This window comes from Typopeltis vanoorti, chromosome 24 (genome assembly GCF_054136105.1).
Source record: "Typopeltis vanoorti isolate ZY-2024b chromosome 24, IOZ_Tvanoo_1.0, whole genome shotgun sequence".
Taxonomy (NCBI): domain Eukaryota; kingdom Metazoa; phylum Arthropoda; class Arachnida; order Uropygi; family Thelyphonidae; genus Typopeltis; species Typopeltis vanoorti.
In genome coordinates this window covers 76,496,287-76,522,131 of record NC_143572.1, presented here as the reverse complement: position 1 = coordinate 76,522,131, position 25,845 = coordinate 76,496,287, and the positions used below count along the sequence as shown (strand labels likewise).

At 36.2% G+C, this 25,845-nt stretch overlaps 1 protein-coding gene across 4 annotated transcripts in view; it reads left to right on the top strand.

The window, feature by feature from the left end:
- The window catches only part of Orc5 (origin recognition complex subunit 5), a 183,402-nt gene that overhangs the window by 89,168 nt on the left and 68,389 nt on the right, over positions 1 to 25,845 (top strand). For all 4 annotated transcript variants that reach the window (XM_090413801.1, XM_090413802.1, XM_090413800.1 and 1 more), the window contains 2 exons: positions 4,585 to 4,715; positions 9,915 to 9,963. In XM_090413801.1, the coding sequence (XP_090269927.1) occupies positions 4,585 to 4,715; positions 9,915 to 9,963 (180 nt within the window). The remainder of the gene's footprint in view (positions 1 to 4,584; positions 4,716 to 9,914; positions 9,964 to 25,845) is intronic.

Below are 25,845 nucleotides of genomic sequence, written 5' to 3'. Positions count from 1 at the left end.
CTTGGTTCCATGGAGGCCTGAATAATAATAATAATATTTAAGAGATATTGTGCAGTGAGAGATTTTTTTTCAGTTAACACACACACACACACACACACACAAAAAAAGAGATACGTAATACTATTTATGTAAGGTAATATATATTTCAAATGTAGAAGTCAAATACAGTCATACCCCGACTTATGCGAATCCGGAGTTATGCGGTTTCTTATATGTACGTATTCCTGCCTCACTTCATGCCTCACCACTAGTTGTATCTTTCAGGTGCCAGCCGTGTCGCACATGCTGTGAACAAACACTGACATGTTTCGCACGGTCTCCATTCATACATGATTTTTATAGTCTACAAACCTTGCAATTGTTTAATGTTATGTTCTTGATAAAAATTTTATCACATCAAAAATAATAATGTCATCCAAAAGAAGCAAGTCCGATTCTTCTACAGCTAGCAAGAAAAGAAAAATATTGACTTTGGAAACAAAACTCAACATTATTAAGAATTTTGAAGATGGAATGAAAATTTGTGAGCTAGCAAAGAAGTTCGATCTACAGGAATCCACAGTAAGAACAATCATAAAAGAAAGGTTTACAGATTTTGGAGGACATAGATTCTAACGAGGAGCGAATTGTAGCCACAAGGCAAGGAATAAAAAAATCATTAGCTTGCTATGAAGAAATTTTGCGTGACAAGATAAAGACATTATGCCGTCAGACGAATCTATAAGATTTTATGAAACCATCGACATCGAAATAACTTTCTTTTTTTGTATGTACGAAAAACTACAATTATCATTATATTTCTTAAAAAATATAGGTGTTTTTGTAAACCTTTGGTCCCAATTGTATGTTTGTATATATAAATTGCATGCAAAATTATACCCTGAGTTACACAATTGGTGGTTGGTCCCACCTACCGCGTAATTTCGGAGTTTTACTGTATTTTCCACATATAAGTAGAAAAAAGGTGTATCACTTTATTAAATACTCTGAATGAGAGATGGTTGCGAAAAGTTTTTATGCTTGATTAGATCATATATTATGTCTGACAAGATATTATATTCTTGTTTTAATTCTATACATAAGCATGAAGACTGTTGACTTCATATCAGCTACCTTGGTATGCCATAATGCAAGAACTTTATGGAAGGATTGCTACCTAGACTGGTTTCGACCTTTATTGCAGTTTCATGAATAGAGGAGCCGGTCCTAAGAAGTTACTAATGTTGAATCAGTGCAGAAATGTAGAAGATACTAAAGTTAAATCAATGTTTTTGTCTTTGACATTTGATGTAAAATGCAAAGCACATTATGTTTAATGTCACTGACAAAAACATCCTTGCATCCAGTTTGCATCATTTATCAATCATGAAACTGGTACAGAAGTTCTATGTAATGAAATCCAAAAATGAATAAAGGGTGGATATAAAACACATTTGTCTACTCTGAAACATAATAGATGCATAATTGTTGATCCCAAAGCAATTCCAGATCCTCTAGGAGAAATCTAGCAGCTTTTTTATCCTCTTTAATTTTTGATTATTCTAAGAACAACCAAACAAACTGAGATGTAACTTCTCTTCAATGAGATTAATCCATACTACTGAAAAGAACACTGCTACTCTCTCATGCCTGTCGTAGGACCTTATGATATGCATAATGAGTTGGTAAAACATCTCCCACTATTCTCCATGGATCTCCAACTCTTAATTTACAGCAGAATACTTATTGAGGCAAAAACAAAAACAAAAAACATCAATCGCCACTCGTTTGTTTAGAAGAGACTAGCAGAGATGCATTCCTTGTAATGAAAAAACTACATGAAATAATCTTGCAGATAAGGTATATTAAAAGATCTTTATAATCTAGGTCTCATGGGCATCTTCCTCCTCCTTTTATTAAAAACTTTCTTCTCTCTGGCTGAATCTTCCAAGTCTGAGTGGAAGGTACATTGTCCTGGCAACATTGCTGAGAGGAGAGTCTCTTTCCTAAGGCTCTGTCTTAGGTATAATAATACATTTTGCTGTCAAAGTAAACTCAATAACTGAACAATTTCGGTATGTTGACATTCAGAGTTGATCCTCAATTTTCTGTCATTCTTGTAATATGAGGGTCATTGAAAGGCTTCAATAAGCAGTTGATCATATATCTTCATGAATTTTGAGTTTAACAGATTCAGATTTTCAGCAGAAAAAAAAGTTTGTACACCTTTTGCTGAAAATTTAATCTTCACCTGGTTCCCAGTTAAGGATGGGACAAGTAATTATCTTAATAGCAACAGAAGTCAAGTTCTTAGGGCATTTTGTCAACTAAGATAAAAGTAAAATGATAATTAAATATCATTTGTACTCTATTCTCTACAGAATGGGGTGCTGATCAGTCTTTCTTGCTTCATCTTTACCTTGCATTTCACTCAAAGCTTGATTATAGTTATAAGTCTGTGCTTCTGCAGGACGAGCACTCTGCAATGGTTGGACACTATTCATCATTAAGATATGCAAATAGCTATTGTTGGTGCATTTCACAAATTGCCCATTTAGAGCCTTTTTGTCGAAGCAAATAAACCTGCTCTCTTGCTTCAATGGAACCAATTGTCATCTGACTATGCCATAAAAATAAATCTTTACCTAACCATGCTACATGGATTAGTATTTTTTTTCTGAGAAGTTCAATGACATATATCAGACTTACACTTCCATTCATCCCTTTTATATTGTGAAAGAGATTACACAAGCTCTCAGCAGGAACACAATAGTCATTGCCTATGGGAGGTTTGTACTTTTTCTTACTCTATCAGTGAAGAAAGTTGCTTACTTCATCAGTCCGCCTGCTGCTATTTAGTGTATATAGAGCTAAGTGATCTGACATCTTACATGTCTGACCCAGAAGTTCAGTATCTGAGTCTTCTGTGTTGGATCTGCTGTTGTTTTTCTGGATTGCAGTGTGTCAAGTCGGATTCTACTTGATTTCGTTTGCTGAGCGGTGTGCCCATGCAGCTTGGTCTTGAACACAAAAGAAAACTGCTGTCAAAAGTGTGTGATGTCTATGGAGAAAGCTTGACTTTGTCTATGTACTGTTTTAATCTCTTATACAGACTACAGATGGTTAATAAAAGGAAGGTTAACTGATCAGTGGCACTCAACTTCTCATGAGGAACTAACAAGTAAATTGCATAATATTAAGCCTGAAATTCAGCATTGATAGGTCTGTCTATGTTGAAACAGAAGAGAGAAAGTTCTTGCTATTCTCCATCTTGGTTACAGTCATCTTGCACCTTTTTTTGTGCCGAGTATTATTATTATTATTAACATTTGACCTCCGTGGAGTCAGAGACTCATTGTGGGAGATACGCACTGTTGCACACAATGCTCATCCAACTGTGCTTTAACCGATTCAATCTACACCTACAACACACTCAGGCAATGCATTCCATTCACCAGCCACTCTCCATGCAAAGAACCTATTCCTCACTCCTCTGCTCACACCTTCTTACACAGTTACCAGCAATGGCCTCTTGTTCTACCCTCTCTCTCTCTCCCTCCCATTCTATGAAAAATCTCTTTCATGTTGACCCGATAACTCCTGAATAGCTTATATGTCTCAATCAAAATCCCCCCCTTCTTCCTCCTCTTCATGAGGTGCTGCAACCCGTAGATTCTCTCAATCTGTCCTCATACTCCACCACATTCCAAAGACTACTTTGTGAATCTTCTCTGAACCCTTCCCAACATATCCTCATCACCACGAAAACCTGGCAACCAAATCTGTGCACAGTAATCCATATGAGGCCTGATTAAGGCCTTATTCAATGGCATCATAACCTCTCTATTTCTGCATGTCAGGGTATCCTCCACATCATTGCCATTATCCGATGTGATGTCTTCACAGCTTGTGCAATGTGGTCATTGAATTTCAGGTCCTTGTCCACCATCACTCGTAGATCTCTCATCTCCTCTACTTCCGTTAAACTTTCCCCACCAAGTGTATACTTTGCATCCCATCATTGCTTACCAAATCTCAAAACCATATGCTTTGCAACATTGAACTGAAAGTTCCATTTACTTGCCCATTCATGTATATGTTACTATTGTCTACTCTCTCAAGTGAAGTGTTAGTGCTTCATTTGAGAGTAGGAATGCAATTTTTATTGATCTGGCTGAGCCATATATGCTTATGCAAATCTTGTCAGATTTTGACAGGATTTTCTTGCATGTTCAGTTTTATTCATTTTTTTTTCTTGTACATGAAATGTTATTCACTTAATTAGCTATTTATTTTTTACCTAGTGAACTGCTGTAACCTTTTTGGCCTTACTCTGGTAAACTTAACCAAACTAGCTGGTCATGTCATCATTATATTTTTTATTTATTTATATTTTTCATTTATATTATATTTCATTTATATCTCAATTAAATTTTTTCATTGTCTATTTTAGACATGATTTTTTTTACTATGATTTAGTTAACTTTTTTTTTAGTAGTCATTGACCATGTACAAAACAAAAAGCATGTAATAAGTTAATACTTTAGATATTTTTATATGAAATTTTTTAAGCTTGTTGATTTTCGATGTTTCTTTTCACTATAGATGAGGTTTTGGATATTCTTGTTCTTGATTGCCCTCCACATATCTCAGTAGAGATTTATACTAGATATATTAGGTTAGTTCTAAGTGTCTTTTATTTGGCCACAAGGAATATAGAAGAACTTAGACATTTAGTAAGTATGTTATTGTTACTGTCTGTAGTAAGTCAAAATTTGAAAAAAATTCTGTCAGAATACTTGAAAAGAGATCTGAGATCAGAATAGTTGAAAAGGGATCTAACTTTCTTCAGTATGATGCTATTCATAGTTCATTCATGCTTCATGTTGCCTGAAGGACCAAGATGCTCAGTTTATAATGTATTGAATAAAATAGACAAATGCTAAGTATTTCTTGATCTGGAAAAAAAAAACTCACACTTATTATTATTATTTTCATTTCATTGTTTAGGTGTTGTTATTTTAATCTTGTTTTAGACACCAGATCCCATGCTGTTTTGCAAAGTCAAACATTTTTTGCTGCTCTTCATTTATATTTTCAGTATCTGTGTTCAGTTTAGAGATTCTATGTGTATAGTTTGTGTGACACTATACACAAGATCACAGTAAAGAAAGGCTGTGAAGAAGAAATTATATGTAGAATTCAACTTGGTTGGATAGCTTTTGGAAAACACCATGAAGCATTCAAAGGAGACATCCCAATCTGCTTTAAAAGAAAAATGTTCGACATTTGCTTACTTCTGGTTATGACATATGGAAGTATGGAAGTGAAACATGGACTTTGATTAAAACATTGACCAACAAGTTGAGGATTACCCAGAGTGAAATGGAAAGATCATTACTTGGTATTATCATTCTATATAGAAAGTGCAATACTTGGATTAGAGCTCAGACTATGGTGAGAGACATTATAACAGCCATTTAAAGATAAAAGTGGCAATGAGCCAAAAAAATGGTATCCCAGAAATGGAAAAAGAGCTATAGGAAGACTAAAGAGATGGTCTTGATAAAAAAAAGGTCAAGATAGAATTGAATGGAGGACTTTGGGGAAGGTCTTCATCCAGTAATGGACAGAAAATGGCTGATAATGATGATAGTGTGTGTGTAAAAAAAAAATGAATGAATAAAAAACTTATGGGACTATAAAGCCAAATGTTTGATAGCTGAGAAAGCCTGTTTCATCATATATATACAGTGGTGTGCTGGAGCCAGCTCTTGCAAGCCAATTTCTAAATTTTTAAGAATTTTGCAAGCTAAACTAACAATTAAACTCTTGCAAGCTAATTGTTAAACTAACAATGGCTATAAACTGTAGAGCAGCATGCACTTCAATTCACAATGGCTGTCAACATTTGGGCGATAAGTTTGTACGAGAAAGTCACTCAAAATCAGCTGTGGCAACATTATTAGCCAAAGAAAATGAGAGAGAGAATGCAATAGCCATAATGTGGTATTACAGAAATTCTGGTGGTCCCATGTGCAAATGGTCAACCCTTTGTACATAATGATATATTAAATCCAGCCGGGATGCAATTATTTTGGCTCCCTGTGTGGCAGCCTGTATATGGCTATAGCAATTCTCCACTGAGGAGCACTGGTGGATTCTAAGTGAAACATTAGCAAGAGAGGTGCCACTATTTAAAGAACTTGAAATTATTAAAATTGGTTGAGTACTGGGACCACAATGGGTTGAATGTAGTTTACAAGCTGCTATTGCTATATGTCCCCACATATCCTACATTATCTGTATCATGGCTATCATTATTATTACTATTATCACGTGCTGCCCCATGAAATGCTTAGACTCATCGAGATAGGCCCTACACATCATGTCAAACACTATCTAACATTTGCGCAGTATCTATCATACTTTGCTTTAAACTCATTTATGGTCATGGCACCCACAACAGATTCTGGCAACCCATTCCACTCATTCACTGCTCCCTAACCAAAAAACCTAGTCTTAATACCCTTGCTAACTACACTCTTACTCAGTTTCCAAGGATGGCCCAGTGTTCTCCGACCACCAGCCCTGTTCTGGTGGGCATTAAGCTTGTACGAGAAAGTCACTCAAAATCAATTTCCTCTGAATCAATCTTGTATAAATCCTTCTGTAACTTTGTATGTCTCAATCATATCACTGCTTTTCTGCCTGTCAACCATTTTCTGCAACCAACAAATCTTGAACCTGTTCTCGTAAGGTTCATTCCATAGACCTGCTACCATCTTGATCACTCACTTATGGATTCTCTCCACCTCCTCCTCATCACCAAGAAACCCAGGTGACCAGATCTGCATGCAGTAGTCAAGATAGGGTCTTATCAAGGCTTGATAGATATGAATAACAACCTGCTTGTCTCTGCTTGTCAAAGTATCCTTCAGTAACCAAGTAATCCAATGAGCTGCTTTAGTCGCTTTTGTTGTGTGCCCTCTAAACTTCAATTCCCTATCTACTAACACTCCCGAATCTCTGGCTTTGTCAATTTCCTGGAGTATGGTTCCATCAATGTGGTATACAGCTGGTAATCCTTTTACTCCAAAAATGCATAATCTTATGCTTTTCCAAATGAAACTGATATCCATTCTCCTTTTCCCAGACTGCCAGTCTATCCAAATCATCCTGCAAAATTTTAACATCATCTGTATTAACTATTGCTCTACCCAACTGTGCATCATCAGCAAACAACTGAACAGTTCCTCTCAGATCCTTTCCTATATCATTAATGTATAAATTACATAGTAGCAGCCCAAGAACAGGACCCTACGCCACAACATCACCACCACTAGTCACAGGCTTTGTTCTGGACTCTATTCCTGAATAAACTACTCTTTGATATCTCTCCATCAACCACCCTCTTATCCACCTCACCAATTCTATCCACCCCCCATGTACTACAGTTTACTGATTAGAATTCCATGTGATATCCTGGCAAAGGCTTTTGCAAAGTCCAGCAGTATCACTGTAAACCTATTACCTTTATCCACAGCTGTCACTGTATTAAAAAATGTGAGCAAGTTACTGAGGCATGACCTAACCTCCACAAAACCATGTTGACCCCCCCCTTCCCATACAGTATCTCATTTCTGTGTATCCATTCTTGTCTTTTGTTCTTGGCCAACTTCTCCAGTACATTGACAGCAACTCCAGATATGCTGATCGGTTGGTAATTTGCTACATGTCTTGGAGCCCCCCCTTTATGCAATGGAACAATTTTCTTCTCTTTCCTTGGGACTAACCCAGAGCCAAGACTTAGATTAAACGAGCTTAGGAGATTTCTTGGTTCAGTGCCATGGCATGTAAAACTGCAAGGGCTGGATGTTGATAGTGAATGGGAAGTGGTGAAAGAGTGTTTGAGGGAGGTAATGGCAGACTGCATAACTAGAGTCAGGAGAGTAAATGAAGTGGAAGTTAAATGGATGAATATCATCATTAAGCTGAGATGGAAAAAAAAGAAACAATTGTGGAGGAATTTAAGGAGAAAGGTGACCTGCAGGCACATGAACAGTACAAAGCACAGGCTAGAAGGGTAACTAGTGTGGTAAGAAAGGCAAAAGCAGATTATGAAAGGAAGTTATCAATGCAGGCTAAGGTGAATCCCAAACAGTTCTTTCGATATGCTGCAAATAAAAGAAAGAATGTATATGGCAAAATGATTTTAATGAATGCCAACAGAAGGGAGGTAACTGAATCATTCGAAATAGTAGAATTACTAAGTGAACACTTTCGAAGAACTACATCACCTAGGCTGTGATATGGCTCTCTCAGGAACAAGAGAGCCAAAGGCTTATACAGGAACTGAGATAAATGAAATGGAGGTGCATAGCATGCACCTCCGTTAAGGTTCTGTAAAATGCTATGCATATTACAAAACCTTAATGTGAATACAGCTGGAGATATGGTATACCAGCTCAAGTTTTACATGAAGTGGCAAGGGAATCGTCATTGCCCTTGACTATATTGTTTAATCTAAGTCTCAGATCTGGGTTAGTCCTGAGGGGTGGAAAGAGGGGAAAATAGTTCCGTTGCATAAAGGAGGCTCCAAGACTGATGTAACCCTACTCGATCGATCAGCATACCAGGAGTTGTTGTCAAAGTATTGAAGAAGTTGGTCAAGAAATCCCAAATTGGCAGCCCATCCTCGTTTGTTCAGTCTCCAGGTAGAAACCTAAGGGTGCACCATGAGAAGGTGAGGATTTAACATTAGGTCATTTAGCTCTGGTCGGCTTTCTCCACATTCCTTTAAAGGCTGTGTGGAAGTCTCCTCTCGGTTATACAGATTTGACCCTTAAGCACCCCAAAAAAATTATTGACTGATAAAAATATCAGTCAATAATTTTTTTAGTTTCTTTTCATACTATTTTCATTTTCAGTTTTTCCTTCTAGCAAAAAATGAGTACCAACACCTATTGTTTTACAAAGAAAAGCACTGTCCGCGTGCACGCACACACATACACAATTTTCTTTTTTTATTATTATTCCTTTCCTCTTTTTAGCTTACAGTGTCAGGGATTTTTTCTATATTTAACTGCTATCATGTTGAGGATAAGGTGGTTAGCCCTATGCATCTCGGTGTGTCCTATGTCTGTAGATGCATGAGCCAGTTTGCCTGTTCTTGGAGACAAAAAACCCGAGTTTCTGATTGTAAAAATCCCCTACCTCTCTATGAGACTGACTAACTTATCTTTAGTCGAAAGAGACCAGATAAAGTTTCCTCATGTTACTCACAGGAATTGAACCCAGGTCTTTCTGACCAAAGGGCTTCATTTATACTGACTGAGCTATGGAGGTTCCACACACACACACACACACACACACACACATATATATATATATATATATGTATTCATTTATATATATATATATATATATATATGTATTCATGTATTCATTTTTATACATGTATTCATTTTTATATATGTATGTATATAAACTATCCTTACAGCTTTAGCTACTTAGTCATGATTCTAATCCACCCATCCCAACTCATTCATAACCCTTGAACATGCTGTTAACTCTTTCCATTGTCTTGTTGTTCAGCATACATCAAAAAGACTTTTGAACTAATTCTTTATTGGTCACGAGACTTGAATGTTATATAATTACATTTTTTTTTTTTTTTTGCAATCAAAGAAATTTCTTGCAACTTTTGATAAGTAATGTATATTTTTTCTTTCATATTTTTGATATTTTATCTCAATTTATAATAATTCTCATGAGGATTAAACAAAACTTTACATCATATAGCTGCCTATTGATGAATATTATTGTAGTTTGCTCTTTTAAAGAAATCCTAAATAATGTTACTATACCCATCATTGCTGAAATAATATTTTATTTATTTTTTAATTTTGATTGACTCTTTTTGTTTGATACAGGCTATTTTGAACTTTCCCAAATATTATGAACCTATTAAATCAGGAAAAGGTGAGCTTGAGATCCTGTATTTTGTTTATTCTAATTTTCAATTTCATGACTTAGGAATAAAACTTTATAAATGCTTTTGAAATACTGTATTTTCTGAAAAGGAATGCAAGTTGTAATAACATATTAAAGCACTTAGGCAACACTTTTATACTTTTAAAAAATCGATGCATATATCAGCTATATATGTGCATATATTTGCAGTTTATACTCAAAAAATCTTTTGTTGATGAACAATTTGCAGGATAAAACATAGAAAAAACTTAGCAGCAGAAAGCAGAACTAACTGGCTAAAATAAGAATTTCTGGTTATCACATTCTAAAAGACCATTAATATCTACATTTTTCACAGCATACATTTTTGAGTAATGTTTTGTGAGGTGTATATATATTGTAGATCATGGAGACATCCTGTCACTTGGCGAATAATCTTGCTAACACCATTTTGCCAGGTGTGCTAAGAGAGTTTGTGCAGGTGTATATACATAGGACACTACCAAGGGTTGTGACTGGCAGAGAAGTTGGGTTAAAGTCTCAATGCATATGGCTTAGTAAAGAAAATCTGACTATATTACATATCCATACCAATTTCAACTTACCATAAATACTGTTTAAAGACAAGCAAAGAGAAATAATTGCATGTGGGAAAAGTCTTTCTTTCCAGAAACCTTCCACATTTACATCACAGGTGTAGTGCTCTTAGTGTCATTCAGAATTAATCATTTCCATCTTGGCTTCTCCAATCACTATGTATCTTTCTCTTTTAATGTGAATACTGCTTATGAAAGGTGTATTAACTTTTCTGAGTGGGATCACCCATAAATACTAGTGTAGCACCTTGGGTGGGATTAAAGTTAGATAATCTAAAAATCCTGCTCTAGCAACCAGACATAGAATATATTTGAGTCACTTCAAGTCTCCAGTAAATAGAATAGTGGTACTTGAAACATTCATGCCTGCAATGGGATTTGAACCCACAGCTTATTGGTTGAAGAGCAAAGACGCAATCCACTTGGCCAACTAAGCTGGCACTCTGTGTCCATTTCATATGATGCCCAGCTTAGAATCTTCTCTTTTTTTAATTTTCTTTTGCTAAAAGTCCCTTTGATTCATTTTATCAGATTAATTGTTCCCTCTCACTCTTCTGATACTACCAGCTATTCTGAACCTTTTTGAATTCTTTTTGTTATATGTCAATTTTTTGCTAGTTCAACTTTCATAATAAGGTAGATGTGGAATGAAATAAAGAGAATTCTATATATATATATATATATATATATATATATATATATATATATATATGACATTGTATGGTGATTCAGTTATGAGAAGTGTGGTAAATGAGAAGATGTACAAGGTTTGTTTTCCTGGAGGTAAAATGAATTGAGTGATTGAAGCATTGGATATGAGGACTAAGTGAGCAAAGGAGTTGGTAGTAGGAACAAATGACTTGACTGAGAAAAAGGAGAATGTACAATTGGATATCAGGAGGTTGTTGAGAAGGATAAAAGATAATATTGTGATAGGAAAGATAGTCAGTGTGTTATGTAGGTATGACAGTGATAAGATGAGGCAAAGAGCACGAACTATGAATGATATGTCAGCAGAAATGTGTGAAGAGAAAGGAGTGCAGTTTGTTAATATGTGGAATGAATTTGAAGGAAGAATTGAACTGTATAAGAATCATGAACTGTGTTTGATTGGTTTTGGTGTGAGTCATTGGAGAAACCTGCTGGAAGGGAAAGTAATAAGTGCAGAGAATGATTCTCAGCAAGTAAGAAGCAATGTGAAAGAGCAGGAGAGTAAGGAAGGAGTAATTGACATGGTACTTATGAATCAAGAAGTGGATGGCATGAATGTAGAGAATGAGAGAACAAGTGTGCAAGACAAACAGGGAAATGGGGAGACTCAGGGTGGACAGGGGAACACAGCATAAGAAAGGTTTATGCTCCTAGAGGATGCGAATGTGTGTGTAGACAAAACGGAAAGGGGATGATCTGGGATTTAAGGAAAACAGATGGAATTGAAGAGGGTTCTGGGACAAGTAAAGAGGGAAAGAAATGGCTTGAGGAAAGTATGGATAAGTCACTGTTATAGATTCAGAAATGAGCTATTATGTTTGTATACAAATGCTAGAATTATCAGAAACAAGGAAATGAAATGGTCGCATTGATCGAGATTGTTCACCCAAAAAATTGCTGGCATAAGTGAGACATGGTTGGATGAGGGTGACATCCTGACAAGAATAGAGATGGAAGGCTGTGATGTATTTCATGAAGATAGAAAGGGTAAAAAAGGGAGATAAAGTGCTATTGATGATAAAAAAAAAAAAAACTCACCATACAAGGTAGAGATGCAAGGGAGAAATAGTGGTAATGGTTTTGAGGAGGTATAGTGTGAGATAGAGGTGAATAATGAAATACTTTGTTGAATGTTGCTATAGACCTGGTAATGTGAAGAGTAGTGACCAGTAAATGTATAAGCGAATTAGCCAAGCAAATGGGAAAAGGGTGATCATTCTAGGTGATTTTAATTACAGCAATATAGAGATTGGGATGACGAGATAGCAACTGGAAGTAAAGAAAATTAGTTTCTTGTTTTTTGAGGGACAACTACTTCAGGCAGTGTGTAATGTAGGGTAAATGAGGGTTGGGGGTCTTGGATTTGATCATCTCATCACAGGATGTTGTTATAAATGAGGCGTTACATCTCCCTCCAGTTGGTGAGTGACCATGAAGTGATTACCATGTTTTTCTATGTATAAGACGAACCCTACTTTTTCGAATCCAAAATTAAAAAATCAATATTTTAAACATAAAACAGAACACATTTGATATTTTTTGAAATATTCAAAGTATATTTAGTAATAGGTAATATTTTTAAGATACATACTAAGATGCATTTTTAGGGATGCATTTAAGGTACATTTTCTGAGCTAACTTACTTCATGTTCTCATGGCCTTCTCTCCTCATGAAGTTGAAGCACCATTTTGTCTTTCCTGTAAAATCAACAATGTTCACTTCTCTTGCAAATCTTTTTGCCTCATATTGAATAAACTGGGATTTGAAGGAAGTTTAAGCCTCTGCTCCAAGTTTGGCTATTTTGCTGGTTTTCCTCTTAAGGTGCTCTTCGTTTTTGGCATCTTGAGTAGTTGTTCTTCCTGTTTTCTCCACTGTCTAATCATGCACTCAGTGGGAGGAGGTCCAAACTGTCTCTCTGAAGCTTTATTTCCATGTTCTTTTGTGTAATTGATGACTTTTAACTTGAATTTTGAAGAATATGGCAATCATTTTTTATTTTCGGACATTTTTTGGGCTAGTGCTCAAAATATTGTAATGTATTAACTTATTAACAAAAATATGAATGCTTTCAGAGTTCTGATTGGTTTATTCAGAATCAGCCGTTAATGATGTCAATCGACAGAGTTAACAAAGGCTAGTGATTGGTGGAAGCCTGTTCGTGGCAACGTGCCATGGCAACTGCGGGGTCTCTCAACCCTCCTGTATATAAGACAACCCCAATTTTTGGTCTAAAAATCTTAGGAAAAAAAAAAAGTCTTATACACGAAAAATGTGATGCCTGGATGGTTGCCAGCCATGTGAGGACGTCTATGAGGAAAGTGTATATGTGGGAGGAGGTCCAAACTGTCTCTCTGAAGCTTTATTTCCATGTTCTTTTGTGTAATTGATGACTTTTAACTTGAATTTTGAAGAATATGGCAATCATTTTTTATTTTCGGACATTTTTATGGGCTAGTGCTCAAAATATTGTAATGTATTAACTTATTAACAAAAATATGAATGCTTTCAGAGTTCTGATTGGTTTATTCAGAATCAGCCGTTAATGATGTCAATCGACAGAGTTAACAAAGGCTAGTGATTGGTGGAAGCCTGTTCGTGGCAACGTGCCATGGCAACTGCAGGGTCTCTCAACCCTCCTGTATATAAGACAACCCCAATTTTTGGTCTAAAAATCTTAGGAAAAAAAAAAAAGTCTTATACACGAAAAATGTGATGCCTGGATGGTTGCCAGCCATGTGAGGACGTCTATGAGGAAAGTGTATATGTGGAACTACAATACTAGTTGTTATAAGAAGATCAGGAGACAGCTTGGAGCTGTAGCATGGAATGAGGAGTTGGGTGATATTCAAGAACTATCCAGTACAGGCAATGTTTAAATGTGTTCCAAAGGTCAGAAGATTAAATAAGGTAGGTGTGAAATTCAGCTATGGATTTGCATATTACTTCAAGATAGATAGTAAATAAATTTGATGCGAATGGGCAATCCTGCATGATTCATTTTTCTAATTTGAATTTTGAATGGGTGATATTCAAGAACTATCCAATACAGGCAATGTTTAAATGTGTTCCAAAGGTCAGAAGATTAAATAAGGTAGGTGTGAAATTCAGCTATGGATTTGCATATTACTTCAAGATAGGTAGTAAATAAATTTGTTGTGAATGGACAATCCTGCATGATTCATTTTTCTAATTTGAAATTGTCTGTTTTTGTTTTATTAAATTTGACAGTCTTGAGATTTCTCTTCTTTCCAATCTATGTTTCAATAATTTAAATGACCTATAATAATTACTTGCTTAATACCCATCATTGCAATTTGGCAATGCATTTCATTGTTCCAACAGTTGAACCACCAGATCTGGCAACACCCCACCATATATTTTATCCTTAACCTCGATTCACACCAGAGAGGTTAAAAATGACAGTGTATGCCTTACCCTCATCCACTGCTCTTGTTACTCTGTAATTGAAGGTAACCAGATTACTAAAACAAGAGCTTCCTTTAACAGATCCTTGCTGGCCTGCATAAATAATAGTCTTCATCTGGTCAATTCTGTATATGAGTTCTTATCAATTTCTCCAAAATCTTAACAACTACAGACAGAAGAAATAAAAACAGACCTGTAGTTTGATACCTCCATTTTACCACTAACTTTATGCAATGTCACTATCTTACTCTCCTTCCACTCTCTAGAAGCCTGCCCCATTGCAAGGCTCATTAAACAGCCAAGTTAATGACATTGTCAATTCCACAACACATTCCCTTAAAACACATGGTGAAATTCTGTGCCCCCCCCCCCCGCTGCCTTATTGACATTTAGCATACTTAGTATTTGGAATTCAACTTCTTTATTCACTTCTGACACATCACCACTCCTTATCCTTTCAGGAATAAAGCCTGTTGAACCAGGAGGGAATACTCTAATAAAGTGATCATTTAGGTTCAAGTATGTCGTCTGCATTGGCCACCCAAGTCCCATCTCCATCTAGCAAGCTAATCTGTTCACTATTGTTTTTCCTCCTACTTGCCACATGAGTCTTATGAAAAAAACTACTTGAGATTCTCCTTGGATGACAACTCTAGTCTCCTCTCATATTCTAATTTTTCTCTTCTTACAATACTAGTCGCTTTCTAGACTGAGCCTTATATTCCTTGTGTAACTGTTCTCTTCCTCGCTCCTTATATGTCTTCCATGATCTCTTTTTAATCTGCAATCCCTGTTTAATTTCTGTAGTCATTTATTTCACTCCAAATCATTTCATCTTCTTTACTTAGGTACACAAATTGCTATTGTTGTCTGCAATTTCTTGTTAACAATCACCCATGCACTGCTGACTTTTCTTCCTTTAAATTTTTTCATCCACATACTGTTTTGATCTGTTATAGTTGCCTGCCTTATAATTCCACATAAATTCTTTCTGCCTTGATATCTCTATGTGCCTGTTCATCCTCCAAATCAGGACCCCATGGTCACTCTCACAAACTGAGCCAAATATGACATTGATCAGATCCTCTGAGGCTATAACAAATCCAAAGCTCTTGATCTTCATGTTCTCTCCATCACATGCTGGCTAAGACAGTTGTCCCTCAATTCATTATCTATGCTATAAATAGCCCTTTTATGTGTATCATTTTTGTGTAGCAAACAATGCAACTTATATAATGATATAATAGATGCAGTATAATGATGTAATAAGTAGAATAATGAAAGAATCTCCCATAGGTGTGGATTTAAATATTACATTGAAACCAAAATTTAAATATAATGGATAAGATTATGAATGGAAAGGACTGCATCTGTGTTAATATAGCAATAAACATACTTAAGACTAACTAAAGAAATTGCCACTGGTGAATTGCAAGTGATCTTTAATTGTGCTGTAGAGTGAAATAATAACTATAATTGCAAAAAGGATAGTTTTCTTATGTGAAGATTAAAGGAGAATTAGCTTACTTTCATTATCTGCAAAAATGTTTGGTAAAAGTTTTAGATTTAAAAATTTAGAAATAGATATAAAAAATCTAATAGAAACCATATTAAGATGAGCAAATTGAGTTAGTTTTAAAGCAGGTGGAAGTAATTTACATCCTATTTTTATTTTAAAGAATGTAATTAAACAGTATATATAGTACAGAACTACATTATACCTAAATTTTTTTAGATTTTGAAAGAGCTTTTGAAACTGTTGATAGAGAGATATTTTGGATTAGAATCTACTGAATTCCTGATAAGTATGTGAGAATAATAAAACTAAGCAAAGGCTGTATTGTTGCACAGGAAATGCCTAACTGGTAAGAGATAAAGAGCAGTGTGAGATAGCATCATTACAAATAAGAAGAGGAATAAAATTGAATTTAATATCACAGTTTAAATCTGGACTGTGCATATGATGTGACTTTATTATCAAAACACAACATTTATATACAAGCAAAATATGAAGTATTGTATCAGACAGCCTTTTTACAAAAATCGGACTTATATATGAATAAAACAGCTTTTAAAATGAACAACACAAGTGAGAAAGTACTTAAAATTGGCCACCATACAGTTGAAATAGTGGAGAAATTTCCATACTTGGGAGATAGTGTTTGGAAATGCTGTAGAATACAGGGTTATTCAGAAATCCATGAAACATTTTAAACATTTATTACTAATAAATTATGCAACAGATACTATATTTAAGTTTTAAAAGAGGTAAACCGTGAGTAGACATATCGGTACATAATAAATAACGGAAAAAACTCACGTAGAAAGATTATTTATTAGTATAATTTTCGCCTGTGTGTCACAGGCATCTTCAGTACATTAAGCTCAAAATTAAACACTAACTGACAATTCCAAAAAGCGCCACCTAAGTAGCTGGTATAAGATAACTAAAAAGGTCAATAACTTTCCTATAAAAAAAAAAAAAATTAATACAATAAAAAGTTAGGAAAGATTAGCTGATTTGTAAAGTACTATCTCCCATAGACGTAAGCCGTCGGATCTGTTTAAGTTAGGAGAATGAAGTAGAGTTTCACATGTTTCTTTATAAAGGTGTTCCATGAGAAACTGACTTTTGTGAAGAACTCTTGTCTTTCTCCAATGAACTCTGTGTCTAGTGAAGATGGCATGTTCAGAAAGTCCAGACTTTTCAGGTTTAAAGTATTCAATATAAGATTGGTGTTCTTCTAGCTGAATAGAGGCGGATCTTCCCGTTTGTCCGAAATAAGATAATCCACAAGAGCACGGAATCTGGTAGACACCTGGATGATTAAGATGTGGAAGCTTGTCCTTAGGAGAAGTGAGAAAGGTGGAGATTTTTCTAAACGGTCGAAAGGCAACAAAAATATTCAGTGGTTTTAAAACTTTTGCTATACGTTCACTGATGCCTTGTACATAAGGGATAGTAATGCGCGTTATTTCCTCTGTGTTTGAAGAGGAAGACATATTAAAACTACTCAAAGTTCTTTTAATGAAGCAATTCTTATAACCATTCATGCCAAGCCTCCTCGTCCTAATCTTTCTTACTCTGAGTTTAAAGCATTGAAATCACTGAAGAATAACAATAATTTAATAATTACGAAAGCTGATAAGGGGAAGGCTATAGTGATTCAAGATAGGAAGGAATATGAGAGAAAAATGTCTCTTTTACTTCGCGACTATTCAACTTATAGGCCTCTTACATCGGATCCTACCTGGAGTCAATTGAAGAGACTTAATTCTCTTATAGATAATGTATCTACATGGAATGAAGATCAAAAGAAAAAACTTAAAATCTTCTTCGGTTGTCCACCTAGATTGTATGGTCTTCCGAAAGTTCATAAACCAGGCATTCCGCTGAGACCAGTCGTAGATTGTATAGGTTGCCCCACTTACAAAATCTCAAAATTTTTATCAAATTTACTCTCCTCTTCCACTAGAAGAACTGATACTTATATAAAAAATACTTTGGATTTCAAAAATAAAATTTCAGATCTTCATTTGGACGTTTCTGATATCATGATCAGTTTAGATGTTGTTTCTTTATTTACAAATGTGCCTCTTTCGGAAAGTATTGAATTACTACAACAGGAATTTCCTTCGGACATTGTAAACGTATTTGATTTTGTAATAAATTCTGGTTATTTTTCCTTTAAAAATAAGTTGTATCAACAAATTGAAGGAACAGCAATGGGGAATCCTCTTTCTCCTGCTATCTCCAATTTCTTTATGGAACATTTTGAACAACGTATCTTTGACAATATTTCTCCCAGACCTATGCATTGGTTCAGATATGTCGATGACATTTTTGCTGTATGGAATGGCTCTTCTGATGAACTTCAACAATTTCTCACTAAGTTAAACGCATTTCATCCTAGGATCAAGTTTACCCTAAATGTAGAATCAAATAAGCAGTTAGCCTTTTTAGATCTTCTAATTCTTCGCCAACCAGATGATAACCTACATTTCTCAGTTTATAGAAAGAAGACTCATACAGGCCATTATATCCATGCAGAATCTCATCACCATCCCAGTCAAAAGGCAGGAACTATTAAAACACTGGTTCATCGGGCCCACTCCTTTTGTTCTACAGACGATCTTACAGAAAGAACTACAATACATAACTTCTTCCTTTCTATTTAATGGTTATAAGAATTGCTTCATTAAAAGAACTTTCAGTAGTTTTAATATGTCTTCCTCTTCAAACACAGAGGAAATAACGACATTACTATCCCTTATGTACAAGGCATCAGTGAACGTATAGCAAAAGTTTTAAAACCACTGAATATTTTTGTTGCCTTTCGACCGTTTAGAAAAATCTCCACCTTTCTCACTTCTCCTAAGGACAAGCTTCCACATCTTAATCATCCAGGTGTCTACCAGATTCCGTGCTCTTGTGGATTATCTTATTTCGGACAAGCGGGAAGATCCGCCTCTATTTGGCTAGAAGAACACCAATCTTATATTGAATACTTTAAACCTGAAAAGTCTGGACTTTCTGAACATGCCATCTTCACTAGACACAGAGTTCATTGGAGAAAGACAAGAGTTCTTCACAAAAGTCAGTTTCTCATGGAACGCCTTTATAAAGAAACATGTGAAACTCTACTTCATTCTCCTAACTTAAACAGATCCGACGGCTTACGTCTATCCCCTTTATGGGAGATAGTACTTTACAAATCAGCTAATCTTTCCTAACTTTTTATTGTATTAATTTTTTTTTTTTTTATAGGAAAGTTATTGACCTTTTTAGTTATCTTATACCAGCTACTTAGGTGGTGCTTTTTGGAATTGTCAGTTAGTGTTTAATTTTGAGCTTAATGTACTGAAGATGCCTGTGACACACAGGCGAAAATTATACTAATAAATAATCTTTCTACGTGAGTTTTTTCCATTATTTATTGTGTACAGATACTATATTTTATTACACTGAAATAAAAATAAAATGTCCAATTTTTTTTTGCATACCTCACAAATGCTCAATGTGTCTGCCTTTGCTGATGCAGCAGACATCAAGCTGATAATCCATTTCAATCCACACATGTGTGAGCATGTCACTGTCGATCAATGTCGCAACTCCGGTGATACAGTTGCAAAGTTCCATGAGATTAGTGGGGATTGGGGACACAAAGACAATGCCCTTCACTGATCCCCACAAGAAAAATTTGCATGGAGTTAAATTCAGTGACTGGGGTCTTAGTGCATTAACACATCATCTTGTTGATAGATGTAATTATCACTGTCTTCATTAAGCCATGTTGGAGAAATGGCTGATGCCATTTCTCCAACATGTACATGTATGTCATTCCTGTGATGGTGAACTCTGCGAAGAAAAATGCCTGTATACCTTCACCTTCGAAATTGCACAAAAGATGGTGATTCTCATACATGCTCAGTGATTGCATTGGGATTTCCGGTCCCCCAGACTTGCATATTGTGCCAATTCACCTTCCCACACACATGAAAAGTTGCTTCATCACTTAAGATGAGTTTCTTCACAAAACTGTCAACTTCAAACCTCTCCTGTAAGTACTTACAGAAATTAAGATGCACTTCTTTGTCATTAATGCTGAGAGAGTCTGATGCAGCTGAAGCTTGAAGGGTTTAACCTTCAGTCACTTATGGAGAATTCACCACACTGTTGGTTGCGAGACACCAACTTCTAAACTTGCATGTGCAGTGGACTTCCGTAGGCTGCACACATAGACTTCTCTAACACGATCCAGAGTTTCTTCATTTAGCCCTAGACATCCCAGTCGAGGAGCAGTGCACAGGCATCCTTCATCCCGGAATTTCTCATACCACTTCTTGATGCTGTTGTACACAGGTGATTCCTTCTGGAATTCTGCTCGAAATCATCACTGCACTGTCACAAACCACCGTGGTTCTTGTGTATTCTAACACACAAAATGACTTCTCACATTTACTCGGCGCCATCTTTGCTACTATTGCTTCCTAGCAACAAACCATGGCTACACTCAGGTGGTCTCCTCAAACAAACTTGGAGAATTTGTTGTTTTTTCGATGTAAATCTTACCACTATCTGTTGTGTAGTTTACTAGTGGTAAATGTTTAAAATGTTTCGTGGATTTCTGAATAACCCTGTATAATACAAAGATTGACAAAAGCAAATAGTGGTTTCATAAGATTGAATAATATGTGGAAATTAACCAAATATAATAAAGTCAAAATCAATAATAATGTTCTTGTTATTGTTATTATCCCAAGACCCCATGGAGTCAAAGACTCATCTAGGAGGTCCTTTTGTCATACATACAGCTCATCATACCATGCCTTAAACACACTCAAATTCTCTTCATTCACAACTGTGCATGCAAAAAACCTACTTCTCATTCTCCTGCTCACATTCTCCTTATACAGCTTCCATGGATATCCTCTGGTTCTCCCCTGATCTCCTACTGTTTGCTGTAAAACCTCTCCAACATTGATCCTATAACCCCTTACTAACTTGTAGGTCCCTATCATATCATTCCTCTTTCTCCTGTCCACTAGATTCTGTAAATTGTATCTTCTCAACCTTTCCTCATATTCCAGGGATCAGAAACTACCTTAGTAAGTCATCTCTGGGCCCTTTCCAACATCTCTTCATCCTTTTGAAAACCAGGTGACCAAATCTGTGCACAATAATCCATGTGTAGCCTAATCAAAACCTTATACATCCTCTGTCCAAAAATGAAACTGAACTTTTAATAGAAAATAAAACACAGTCCAATTATAATTATTCAAATCATTTATTTCAATCAATATACTCTCCCTCAGCTTCTATGTAGCATTTGGCACGGTCAATTAATTCATTAAATGAGTTTTTTAATATATTTTGGGATACTGTTGAGAGTCGTGGTTACTGCTGCTTGAACATTTTCAATGGTGTCATATCGCTTTCCTTTCATCGGCAAATGAAGTTGGGGTGGGGAGAAAGAAGTCACAGGGTGCTAAATCAAGCGAATACAGCAAGTGATCCAACACACAAACTTGGTTTTTGCTCAAAAACTGTCTCACAATGTTCGAACGATGAGATGGTGCATTATAGTGCAAAAGTGCAGACCATATGCAAGATTGTGGCTGGCTAAGTTCTTTAACGATATACTTGAAAGTGGCTGCGTTCCTAAAGAATTTAAAAGGACAAAAATCATTGCTGTGTTAAAACCAGGTAGGCCAGCAGACAGAACTGAATGCTATCGCCCCATAGCCCTTTTATGTGCAACCTACAAATTGTTGGAGAGACTAATATTGAGCAGGATCAGTGATAAAATTTTGGAATGTGTTCCAATAGAACAAGCAGGGTTCAGAAGAGATCACAGCAGTTGCACAGATCAAGTTCTCAGCTTAACGACCTACATTGAAGCAGGATTTCAAAGATGCCTGAAGACGACTGCAGTCTTTATGGACTTAACAGTGGCTTACGATACTGTTTGGAGGGAGGGACTCATATATAAATTTCTTAAGGTCATCCCATGTAAAATATTGGGTCATCTCCTAAACAACTTACTGTGTGATCGATATTTCAGGGTAGTCACCGGAGGAAGCATCAGTAAACAGAGAGTGCTTAAGAATGGATTACCTCAGGGCTCGGTGCTCGCACCACTGCTTTTTTAGTCTTTACATCGCAGATATTCCTGAAACAGCCATTAGGAAGTTTGCTTATGCAGATGATCTAGCTTTGGCGATCAGCGACAAGTCTATCAAAAGAACTAAAGAAATATTGACAAATGATCTGTCGGCTTTATGGCAGTTCTATAAAAAAATGGAGATTAACACCAAATTCTGGTAAAACTGAATGTTCTTGCTTTCACCTGAACAATAGTCTTGTAAATCAAAAACCTGAGATATATGCTGATGGAACATTAATTTCTTTTAATCCAACACCTAAATATCTGGGAATAACTCTGGATAGAACTCTGACATATAAACAGCATATGATTAATGTCGCTGCTAAAGTTCGCACCAGAAATAACATAGTTCAGAAACTTTGTGGTACTATATGGGGTTCAAGTGCCACAACTCTGCAGTGCACTGCAATGGGGCTAGTTTACAGTGCAGCAGAGTATGGTGCTCCTGTCTGGCTCAATAGCTATTTCCAGACCGAAATATTTGGTTAATTAAATATCTTTCTTGTGTTTACGTGCATTTATCATTCAGTCTTATGTCACAAGTATCCTTAAAACAGCAATAAACTAGATATTCAACTTAACTCCACTCTGCATTTAATAACAGGTTGCATTAGGAGTACACCCTTACAATGGCTCCCCACTTTGAGCCATATTGCTCCTCCGGAACTGCGATGACAGGAAGCCTTGCTTCGTGAATATAAAAGAATTTTAAATAACCAAAATCTCCCAATACATGAATTTATTCCAGATGCTTTATCCAATAGACTAAAATCCAGATGACCTGCCATAAAAACCGCCCATAATCTTCTTAGCCAGAATGACAGTATGGTGAGTAGGTGGGATGTACTGTGGTCCCAAGCAGTATCACCTGAAGTTCACAATCACATAAACATCTTTCAAAAACCATCCGGATTTGACCTGCCCAGGAATATATGGATGACAGCTAACAGGATTCGTACAGGCCATGGTGTATGTGGAGACTTACTTTCAAAGTTGGGCAAGATACCAAATCCCCACTGTCCCTGTGGAGCCGAGAACCAAACCATTTACCATATAGTACAGGAATGTGAGCTGACAGCATATTCAGGTGACTTTAAGGATATCTTTGACCTATCCCCAGAGGCGATCAACTGGATCAAAAACCTAAATGTTAAAATATGACTAATCTTCTGTCTGATGCTTGTCATAAATTTCATATTTGTATTTGCCTGAATGTAGATTTTTTTTTTTAAATCATATATGTGTATCTTTTCTATACTCGTGTATTATATCTTATTGTCTTTTAACCATGTGTACAAGCCATATGATAAATAAATAAATAAATAAATAATGCAAAAGTGAATGCACAGCTGCCTGCATCACTATATTCATGCAGTATGCGATGAATTCTCGCTATCAATTGCTTCAGAACTTCGAGGTAAAACTCACCATTGACTGTTTAGCCAGGCAGAATGAATTCTTTGTGGATAATGCCCTTGGAATCGTAGAAACAAATCAGCATTGTCTTTACTTTTGACTTCTCCAAGCGACTTTTTTTTTCGGATACCCCTCTTCTTGTGATCTCCACTCAGCACTCAGCTCTCTGGCACTTTGTTTTGGGCTCATACTCAAAACACCACATTTCGTTACCAGTAATGATCATTTCAAGGAAGTTTGAGTCCTTATGTGCGGTTTTAATGAGGTCCTTGCAGTGTTCAATTCGATACATTTTTTGGTCATCAGTCAACTTGTGGGGAACAAATTGCGAATTCAATTTACGAAGGCTCAAACTCTCAGTCAAAATGTTGTGCAGTCGATTTTGGAATCCCCAATTCATCTTCAATCAATCTCATGGACGATTTCAGGTTTTCTCTGATGAAGTCGCACACTTTTTGGATGTTAACTTCTCTCAGTCCAATTTTTGGACAGCCCGGCATTTTGTCGTCCTCAAGCGTCTCAGGATCACTTTAAAATCACTTAAACCACTCGTAAACTTGAGTATGGGATAACCATTCATCACCGTATGCTTTTTGAAGTATTTGATGCGTTTCGGTAAAACCTTTACCAAGTTTAACACAAAAGTCAATTGCAACTGTCTGTTTGAAACTCATTTTCCGATCTTTCGTCAAAACACACTGTCACTCTTGGCACTCTAGCTTGGCTTCTAATGTAACAAATGTCATAAACAGTTGACATAACACTAATGAAGGTTGGCACCACTAGTTTCTTCTATTTTCGAAAAGTTCGATTTCTTTTTTGGACAGAGGGTGTACAATGGAACAAGAATCTCCTTACTTTTACAAGTCAGTGTCCTCCGCATCATTCTCAGAATTCTTTGTGTTGTCGTCACAATTTTGGCAATGTGTCCCCTAAATTTCACCTTATCCAACCCCAAGATTTGTTATTTCTCTCACCTCTAATAATAAATCCCCACCAAGCATAAATTCTAAATCCCATCTTTGTTTCCCAAATTTTTAAACCTTATATTTTGCAATTTTGAGCTTGCATCCCCATTTGCATGCCCATTCACTCAATTTATTCAAGTCTTCTTGTGAGGCCACAATGTCTTCTTGTCCCAACTTTGGATCATCTGCAAACAAATATCCCCATCCAAATCTTCGCCAATATCATTAACATACAAGTTAAAGAGCAATGGCCCTAAAACAGATCTCTGCGGTATGCCACTAGTGACTTTCCTCTTCTGGGATATTGCTTCCCCATACACAAATTGCTGATATCTATCAGATAGCCAGTCTCTGATCCAATGCACTAATATCCAACCCCATAAGTTGATAGTCATATCCTAGTTTGATCAACTTATCATGTGCTAATTGATCAAAAGCTTTTGTGAAATCTAAGTATGCTACTGTGTATCCCTCTCCTCTGTCCAAGGAAGCCATCACCTTATTGTAATAAGTAAGTAGATTACTAAAACATGGCCTCCTTTTAGGAAATCCATGATGTCCATCAAAGATAATACCATTATTGTCAACCCACTTCTGGATCTTAGTTCTCACCTTCTCCAACAACTTAACCACAACACCTGACACACAGATAGGCCTATAGTTTGATGCTTGAGTTCGATCACCTCCTTTATGAAGTGGCACAATCTTGCCCTCCTTCCACTCCTTAGGAACTTAACTGAGTGCAAGACTCATATTAAAAAAATATGTCAAGGCAGATGCCAACTCCCTGGCATATTCCTTCAAAATATGTGGTGATATATTATCAAGTCCAACAGCCTTATTAACATCAAGTTTACTCAATGCCCCATACACCTCTTCCTCACTTACAGTCAGTCTCTCCTCCCTATCATCAACTGCTCTCAATCTCTCCATGATGTCACATTCACAAGAATGAAAGACCTTTATGAACTGTTCATTAAGTATCTCCAGTATATCTTCTGCAGTAGTTGTCCTTATACCATTTTCTCCAATCAGTGTCATCTCTCCATAATTATTATTATTACTATTATTACGGGCAACTCCAGGGAGTCATTGGACTCATCGAG